Source organism: Scomber japonicus, chromosome 11 (genome assembly GCF_027409825.1).
Source record: "Scomber japonicus isolate fScoJap1 chromosome 11, fScoJap1.pri, whole genome shotgun sequence".
Taxonomy (NCBI): domain Eukaryota; kingdom Metazoa; phylum Chordata; class Actinopteri; order Scombriformes; family Scombridae; genus Scomber; species Scomber japonicus.
Genome location: NC_070588.1, coordinates 4,279,169 through 4,288,395, shown reverse-complemented (window position 1 = coordinate 4,288,395; position 9,227 = coordinate 4,279,169). Strand labels below are relative to the sequence as shown.

General features: G+C 39.0%; 1 protein-coding gene across 1 annotated transcript in view; it reads right to left on the bottom strand.

Annotated features, from left to right (window-relative positions):
• gtpbp8 (GTP binding protein 8 (putative)) overlaps positions 1-8,327 on the bottom strand; it is a 13,415-nt gene extending 5,088 nt beyond the window's left edge. The window contains exons 1-6 of the mRNA XM_053328195.1: positions 8,199-8,327; positions 7,454-7,641; positions 7,214-7,367; positions 5,443-5,541; positions 4,116-4,246; positions 1,400-1,499 (exon numbers count right to left, since the gene is read on the bottom strand). Coding sequence (XP_053184170.1) covers positions 1,400-1,499; positions 4,116-4,246; positions 5,443-5,541; positions 7,214-7,367; positions 7,454-7,623 — 654 coding nt within the window. The 5' untranslated portion in view covers positions 7,624-7,641; positions 8,199-8,327. The remainder of the gene's footprint in view (positions 1-1,399; positions 1,500-4,115; positions 4,247-5,442; positions 5,542-7,213; positions 7,368-7,453; positions 7,642-8,198) is intronic.
• Between the last annotated feature and the right edge of the window lie 900 nt (positions 8,328-9,227).

Genomic DNA, 9,227 nt, shown 5'->3' with positions numbered 1-9,227 from the left:
TTTAAATAGCTGAGTGGGAGCGTTCAGCATTAATTCATTGTGGATATAATGACGAGGGGTTAGTAAGAAGAATGACTACAATGTGTTAAAAAAAAAAGAAAGAGAGAGAGAGAGAGAGAGAGAGAGAGAGAGAGAGAGAGAGAGAGAGAGAGAAAAGCTGCAGCTCAGGGTGCAAAATTAACTTATTTTTGCCCACCAGCCCAACAGCAAGTGTTGGAGTGGTGTTCACTGTTGCCATGACAGCAAAGGTTGCATATCTTTAACCTTTGTGTCGTCCTCGCGGGTCAAATTGACCCCGTCTGTTTTGACCGTTCCTTCTTTCCTTCCTGCCTTCCTCTTTTCCTTCCTCCCTCCTACTTTCCTTCCTTCCTCCTTCTCTTTTTCTTTCCTCCTTCTTTCCTTCCTCCATCCCCCTTTCTTCCTTCCTTCTGGTCACCATTCCTCCATCCCTCCTTCTTTTCTTCCCTCTTCCTTCCTCCCTCTTTTCCTTTCTCCCTCCCTCCCTCCATTCTACCTTCCTTCCTTCCTCTCTATTTCTTTCCTTCCTTCCTCCATCCCCCTTTCTTCCTTCCTTCCATCTGTGCACCCTTCGTCCCTCCCTCCTTCTTTTCTTCCCCCCTTCCTTCTTTCCTTCCTTCCTTTCTCCTTCCTTCCTTCCTTTCTCCTCCCTTCCTTCCTTCCTTCCTTCTTCCCTCCCTCCCTCCCTTCCTTCCATCCTTCCTTCCTTCCTTCCTTCCTCCCTCCTTTCCTTCCTTCTTCCTCCCTTCCTTCCTCCTCCCTTCCATCCTTTACTCGAGGACACTAGGAGGGTTAAGACAGTTTTTAAAGCTGGTCCTCATTCATAAAATGAGAGGAAGGTACAATTAAAGCTTTAGATAAGGAAGTCTGTGAGAAGATATTATACACTGTTTAGCCTGGAAGGTGTAGTTTAATGTGAGATGAGTGAGAGTGTGATGGATGAATATAGTATAGTCTTTCCTGTAACAATGGTGTAACAATCTTTACTAAACCACTTCAGTGAAAGTAGTGATCAGTCTAGTGAAGAGGACATTATGAGGCGGTGAGGCAATCAGATGAAAAACACAATATTTATGATTTATGAAAGTTGTAAATCAGTCGGATTTGTCCTAAACACTGGAGGAGGGTTGATAATAATAATAATAATAATCATAACTGTGACTAGATATAAGAAATATCAGCTGTATTTTTCTCCTCAATCATCTCTATAAAAGTTGGATCAGTGAATAAATAAATCTTTCTTTAGGTCATAAAGAATACTTTTATTTGGTTGTATTCATATATTCTGCTCTGATATTTCTTAATTCTTCATTTGGACATTTTTGCCCCTCATAAAAGACGTGATGTTACTATTCATGAAGACAGAGTGTGATCGTCTCACCACATATGGACGTCTGGTCTCCTCACACATCTCCAGAGCGATCCTGTCGGCCGTCTGAAGACCAACGCTGCCATCGACCAGCAGGAATGTCCTGGCAAGACTGAGAGAAGCATAAAAGATATAATACATGGAGAAGATATGTAGGCCTTTAATCTCTGAAATAAAAGTGATTAATATTTATATTCAATGTTATTTACCTACAGGCATGTAATGTGAATAATAAAGGCCTGTACAGTAATTATACACCACTGTCTTGTGTAGCTTTTGCACCATCTAGTGGCCATAAATGAGTACTGCATCCCAGAAGGGAACTGGAGCAGACGGCTTTGACTTTATTTATTTGAGGCAAGGTGCATCTTTTCCTTCCTTCCATCTGTCCTTCCTACCTTCCTTCCTTCCTTTCATCTGTCCTTCCTCCCTCCCTTCCTTCCTTCTTTCCTTCCATCTGTCGTTCCTTCCTTCTTTCCTTCCATCTGTCCTTCCTCCCTTTCTTTGACTTTATTTATTTGAGGCAAGGTGCATCTTTTCATTCCTTTCATCTGTCCTTCCTCCCTCCCCTCCTTCCTTCTTTCCTTCCATCTGTCCTTCCCCCCTTTCTTTGACTTTATTTATTTGAGGCAAGGTGCATCTTTTCCTTCCTTCCATCTGTCCTTCCTACCTTCCTTCCTTCCTTTCATCTGTCCTTCCTCCCTTTCTTCCTTCTGTCCTTCCTCCCTCCCTTCATTCTTTCCTTCCATCTGTCCTTTCTCCCTTTCTTTGACTTTATTTATTTGAGGCAACGTGCTTCTTTGTTAGAGTCATGACACAAACAGACCCAACTAATCTCATCAGTATATTTGGCTCTTGAGATAATCAGGAGACTCTTATTACTATTAAGTATTATTCTGTAACAAGAACTAACTGATTTTGTATCATCTGTATCATCAAAATAAGTTTAACATGTATATTAAGTACTCTACTTTCAATAATAAGTTGTCTGATGTTGTATTTCCACAAAAAACTTGCCACACAAATTACCTTCTTAAAGTTACATTTACTCCCTTATTTAAAAAAAAAAGCAAATATATTTAGCTTCACAAGTTTTCCTGCTGGACAGAAGATGTTTCCTCCTTCAATGTAAACTCTATTCTCAGTGTGTGTGCTCTGGAGGCTTCAAGTTTCCTCATCACACTTACAGTATGTAAATTAAATATCAGACTGGGATTGAACTGCTTAAATCTGCATATTTCAATGAGCTAAGAGAAACTTTAAACTTTCAGCAGACTGTAAGAAGAAAAAGAAGAAGAAGAAATAAATGACTGACACAGTTTTACAGCAGTATCTTATTAGATGATACCACAAACACATGAAAAATAGAGGACAGCTTCCTCTTAAATATGATAAATTGATTCATTTGAAGCCACGTCGATGTCAGATTTCTTCAGTAACCTTTTGCACTAGTCCAAACTTTAAGATCTGGATTTTAAAAATAGAGGAACAAAAGCAAAGCACAGATGTTTGTAGTGTAAGAAGACGTCTTAGAATAACATTTATTCTAGTCTTAGAGGCTTTTTTAGATACCTGAATAAAACATCACTGCTTGGCTGGTTTGGATGATTTGTAAAAAGCTGCACCTGAACTCTGAGGATTTTATCTGAGCATGATGAAAGAATGTGAACATGTCAAAGTTGATCTATTATAGAAAAATCATTTAAAACATCAATTTTATTAACTATATTACAACCAGATATTATCCTCCATATATCTTTTATATAAGGGTCGTCTTTGAGTGGGACATTTTCTTGGCATTATGAATAAAGCTCAATAATCATAAAGAGCATTTTTTGGTGAGATGTGCTCAAAGATAATCTCCCGACCTTTAGAGAGCAGCTGAGGTTCAGAAAACACCAACCACATGTTTATGAGCAGATACATTAGAGAAGGGGTGTCAAACATGCGGCCCGTGGGCCAGAACCGGCCCGCCGAGGGGGGGCGATCTGGCCCACTTCCTTCCTGTGTTCTTTTCCTTCCTTCCATCTGTCCTTCCTACCTTCCTATTTTCCTTTCTTCGTTCTTTCCTCCCTTCCTTTTTTGTGTCCTTCCTACCTTCCTATTTTCCTTTCTTCGTTCCTCCCTTCCTTTCATCTGTCCTTCCTACCTTTCTTCCTTCTGTCCTTCCTCCCTTCCTTCCTTCCTTCCCTCCATATGTCCTTCCTCCCTTTCTTTCTTCTGTCCTTCCTTCCATCCTTCCTCCCTTTCTTCCTTCTGTTCTTGTTCCATCTGTCCTTCCTTCCTTCCTACCTTTCTTCCTTCTGTCCTTCCTACTTTTCTTCCTTCTGTCCTTCCTCCCTTTCTTCCTTCTGTCCTTCTTCGCATTTTTCCTTCCATCTGTCCTCCCTCGCTTTCTTCCTTCTGTCCTTCCTTCCACCCTTCCTCCCTTTCTTCCTTCTGTCCTTCCTACCTTCCTTCCATCCGTCCTTCCTCCCTTTCTTCCTTCTGTCCTTCCTCCCTTTCTTCCTTCTGTCTTTCCATCCATCTGCCCTTCCTCCCTTTATTCCCTCATTCCTTTTGCCTGTCTTTCCTTCTTTCCTTTCTTATTTCCTTCCTTCTGTCCTTCCTTCCCTTCTTCCCTCCTTCCGTCCATCTTTTTAATGGTTCGGCCCACATGAGATCAAATTGATCTGTATGTGACCCCTTGAATGAAAATGAGTTTGACACCTCTGCATTAGAGTCTCACTTTTTCCTGGCGTACAGGTACGGCTCCACCATGTCCACAAAGTCTTTGGGAGCTCTGTGTCCGTAACCCGGCATGTCGACGAGGGTGAAAGCTTTGCCCACTTTGAAGAAGTTCATCTTCTTCGTGTGACCCTGAAAGAAGAGATGAAGATAGATAGAAAGAGGAGATGTGATTAAAAGACTAAAAAAAAGGACATCTGGTTAAAAGGTATACTTAAAACAGACTTCTTCCAGGGTTTGAACATTGGGATAATGTAAAATCTCACATTTCCAGATACCTTAATAGTTTTTATCTGAGTGCCATTAAAATGATAAACTCATCAGCTGTGTGACTCTGAGAGAGATGAAGGTAGAAAACACTAAAAATAAAAAGCTCCATGAATAAATACATAAGATCATGATTTAACTAGTGTATACATTTTATTAAAAATCCTCCTGTTGTCCTTGTGTCAAGGAAGGAAGGGAGGAGGAAGGAAGGAAGGAAGGAAGGAAGGATGGAAAAAAGGTAGGGGGGAGGAAAGAAAGAAAGAGAGAAGGAGGGAGGGAGGGAGAAAGGAAAAGAGGAAGGCAAGAAGGAAGGAAAGAAGGACAGAGGAAAGAAGGAAGGGAGGGAGGTAAGGGGGAGGAAAGAAAGAAAGAAAGAGAGAAGGAGGGAGGGAGGGAGAAAGGAAAAGAGGAAGGCAAGAAGGAAGGAAAGAAGGAAGGGAGGGAGGTAGGGGGGAGGAAAGAAAGAAAGAAAGAGAGAAGGAGGGAGGGAGGGAGAAAGGAAAAGAGGAAGGCAAGAAGGAAGGAAAGAAGGACAGAGGAAAGAAGGAAGGGAGGGAGGTAGGGGGGAGGAAGGAAGGAAGGAAAGAAGGAGGGAGGAAGGAAGGAAGGAAGGAAGGAAAGGAGATATTCAGAATTTTTTTTAATCATTTCCATTTTCAGTTACATTTCATTTTTTTCAATTTTATTTTATTTTATTTTATTCCATTGTATTTTATTTTTTAATGCATTTTTAAAGTGATTTTTTTTTTAAATTATTTCTTATTTTATTTTGGTATTCAGAATTTTTCCAATTTTTTAAAATCATTTCCTCAGTTTTTTTATTGAGTCGTCATTTTATTTTATTCCATTGTATTTTATTTTGTAATGCATTTTTAAAGTGATTTATTTATTGCTTTTTATACTTTACAAATCTTTTATTATCTCTTATTTTATTTATTATTATTTGGGTATTCTGAATTTTTCCTTTTTTTTAATCATCTCCATTTAAAATATATTGATTTAATTTTTTTTTCTATGTAAAGCAGACGGACTGATTGACACATCTTTAAATACATACTCACTGGAGTTTTGGAGACTCTGACTTCGACCTCTGGAGCCAGAGAGAACAAAGCTTTGATGAGAGACGACTTCCCAACGTTGCTCCTGCCGATGAAACACACCTGTGAATACAAACCAGTGTCAATCCCTTTATTCTGCTTTATTGTGCACTAATGATTCATTTAACATCTCATAATCCTCTGTTGAATATGACTTTCTGTTGGAATATTTCCCTCAGGCTTCTTTTTTAAAAGTTTTCTCTTCATTCATTGAATTCACTGACTGAACATTTTTAAACTAACACACCTGCTCTGACTCTTTCTCTTTCCGCCACATTGCCGGCGACCGCCAAGTCCCACAGGACGCAGCTCGAGCCTCATCCATCTCTCAGACACCAGACAGATGGATGGGAGCTCTCGCTGGCAGTAAGCCGTGAATACATCATGGTGTGACAGAGCGGAGAGGGGGAGAGGGGGAGCGGAGAGAGGAGAGGAGAGGAGAGGAGAGGGGAGCGGAGCGGCGACTAACCCGGCATGACAAAGAGACACTGCTGTCCTATCAACACACAGCCCCGCTCTCTGAGCCCTCCGCTGAACGCTGCTGTCTATACCAGTACAAATCTGCTCATTTATTATCGACTGTCATCTCACACTTAATTATGTATGAGGCAGCAGAGGGGCAGAGGGGTAAAGAGACATTACGCCACATGTTTCACAGGCCAGCGTCTGTGTTTCTGGGGGTTCGGAGGGGAAAAGGACGATGTGAACAATCTTTAACATCCTCACTCACTCAGACTTACAACTTCTGTTTCTTTTACAGCACATATGAGATGTTTATAATGTCAGATAATCTGTACAATGGACAAAAATAGTGAAAAGTGTCTGTTTTAATAGCTAAAAGCCAAAAGGTGACGTCTTCAAATGTCTCGTTTTATCTGATCAACACATCAGTCTAAAGATATTCAGTTTACTATCATGTCAGAAATAATCAGTGTTTTCCATCATTGCATCTAAACAGTTATAATAGAAAGTCTTTATTGTCATTGTACAAAGCACAATGAAATTGAGATGTCATCTTTAAAGTGCAGAAACAAAAATAAATAAATAAGCACCATTATTTAATTCAGTTAAGTGCATTTATGGCTTTAGCATTAATTCAGATATGAACATAGCACAAAAAGAAAAGAAATGACGGTTTGGTAGAGTATTTCTTTGTTGTAACAATACTTCTTATACAGTTGGAAAGCCTGTTTATTTCCCTTTTAAATAGAGCCACATTTGTAAGGAACATGCATTAGTGGGATGAGGAGCAGAGCTGAGTATGTGGGTTGGGCCCATGACATGAAAAATGTGGCAAATCTTATTTTGTTGTTGCTATTCACTCTTGTTTTGCTCATCAGGATCCTGTGAGCAGGTCAGTTGCTGTCTGCTCTGCTCTAAGAATCAGCATGCTATGTGTGACTGATATGGATAGAGCAACTTCAAGCTGGTGTTCTGCAAAAACCAAGTCGCATCATTAAGCTGTTTGGCATTGGCAGAGAAGATTTGCCAAATTTTGTTTGTGTACTGCTTAAAATTCAAATTTACCAGTTAAAATCAGACCAATCACCTGCTTCTTTACTTCTCCACACACACTTTCAGTTCATTGGTTGTCATTTCAGGGCTTCTAAATAGGACTGTTTATTAGTTTCCTATCTATCTGTTTCTATGTGAGCAGAGCAAATGAAATTCAACAACAGAAACTTAATAAATCCTCAAAGATCTTCCTTAAATTAAAGTTATTTTGTGTACTGACCTCTGGCTGTTTCATGGCAGGTATTTGCTCCATCCTCTCTGCAGAGATGTGGTAATCGATCTTATGAGATGAAGAGGAGCAGAAGAGCTTCTCTGCTTTAATAACATCGTCCACGCTGGGATGAAAGAGCTGGAACGCCGTCCTGTCCACAGACCTGAACATTCGATTTCATTCAGTTACAATAAAGTCAAATAGAGAGAAATAACAAATAGAGAAATGCTGTGTAGGCAAGTTTAGCACCTGTCCAGGTAAGCATCCAGCTGACTGAAGGGGTAAATTAAGCTTTGGACTTTCTTCTGAGGCAGAGTCGAGGCTTTGTGGAGGGAAGCCAGTTTGTGAACGCTGTGGCGGGAAACACAGCAGACCTGAAACCCCGACTGAAGCCACGGACGCAGACGCAGACTAAACATCTTCAGCTGATTTCAGACCTGAGAAATGAAATTATCAATCAGCAGTTAATGCAAGTAGACGAGAGGAACATAATTAAGTATTTCCTGGTTTCTACTTTCTACTCTACTACATTTATTTAACAGCTTTAGTTACTTTTCAGATTAATAATCTAATGATGTCATACATAATAAAATATCACTACTTTTACTGTAATACTGCATACTACATCGCTCATAATACTGCAGTACTTTTACTGTAATACTGCATACTACATCACTCATAATACTGCAGTACTTTTACTGTAATACTGCATACTACATCACTCATAATACTGCAGTACTTTTACTGTAATACTGCATACTACATCACTCATAATACTGCAGTACTTTTACTTTAATACTGCATATTACATCACTCATAATACTGCAGTACTTTTACTGTAATACTGCATACTACATCACTCATAATACTGCAGTACTTTTACTGTAATACTGCATACTACATCACTCATTATACTGCAGTACTTTAACTACATCACTAATAATACTGCAGTACTTTTACTGATTTTAGCATTAAATGTAAATTAATGACTTACCTTTAAAGACTTGACGTCATTTTAAATCTTATATACATTATAATGATTTCGTTTCTTAACATTAAAATACTGAATCATATTTTAGTCACAATTTAACATTATTAACAGATTTCTTCACCACTGTCTCTGTTCTCCTCCATGTTGTGTGCAGCGCTGAAATGAGTCCGACTGAAAGAGCTTTGCTTCAACGGTCCGCTTCAATGACGTGTTTCCGGTTACACTATAAAGCACTTGTATTCAGTGGCTCAGGCAAGAGAAAGTACCACTACTTTGATTACATTTTACTTGAGTATAAGTTAAAGTACTGTTCTAAACATTTACTCAGAGTAAAAGTTACTTAGTTACTTCTTTAATAAATAATTTTAGAAATAAATCTCCAAATAGTTGTTTCAATTAAAGGTAAAGGTATAAATGACCAAATTAAAATTCAATGACAAAAATGATATATGTCGACACACAATATAATATGTCATTTTAGTGAAGACCATCCCATAAAACATTTTCAAACAACACAACCTTTGAATTGAAGGTGGCATAAATTGCGGATTCTGTAAACCAGGGGCGATTTTATACCCTTTTTAGATCTAAATTTGATCTCAGCTCCACTAAAAATAAATAATAAACCCACCATAGTCTCTCAAAACTGTGTGGGAAACACTGACTTATTATTGCAGGGCATTGATTGTTAAATTCTCATTATGAGCTGAGCCCCTCTAAAGGTCTGATCCTAATATAAAGTATAGACTGAGATGTAAACTATAGGTTTAAAGTGTCATAAAACATCTGAACAACATTAATAACATATCATATAATGTGAAAGTAAACCATAAATATTATATAATAAAAAGAGGCAGAGTTACATGTGGACTGCTGCAGGTTGTAGCTATTCATACCAAACTTTGATATATAACCACACAGCAGCAGCAGCAGCAGCAGCCGTATGCGTCCGCCGCAGGGGCTGATGGGAGGTTTGAGGACCTGTTAGAAACCACGTGGCCCTCGTCTGATCTCACAGCTCGTCCTTGTTTG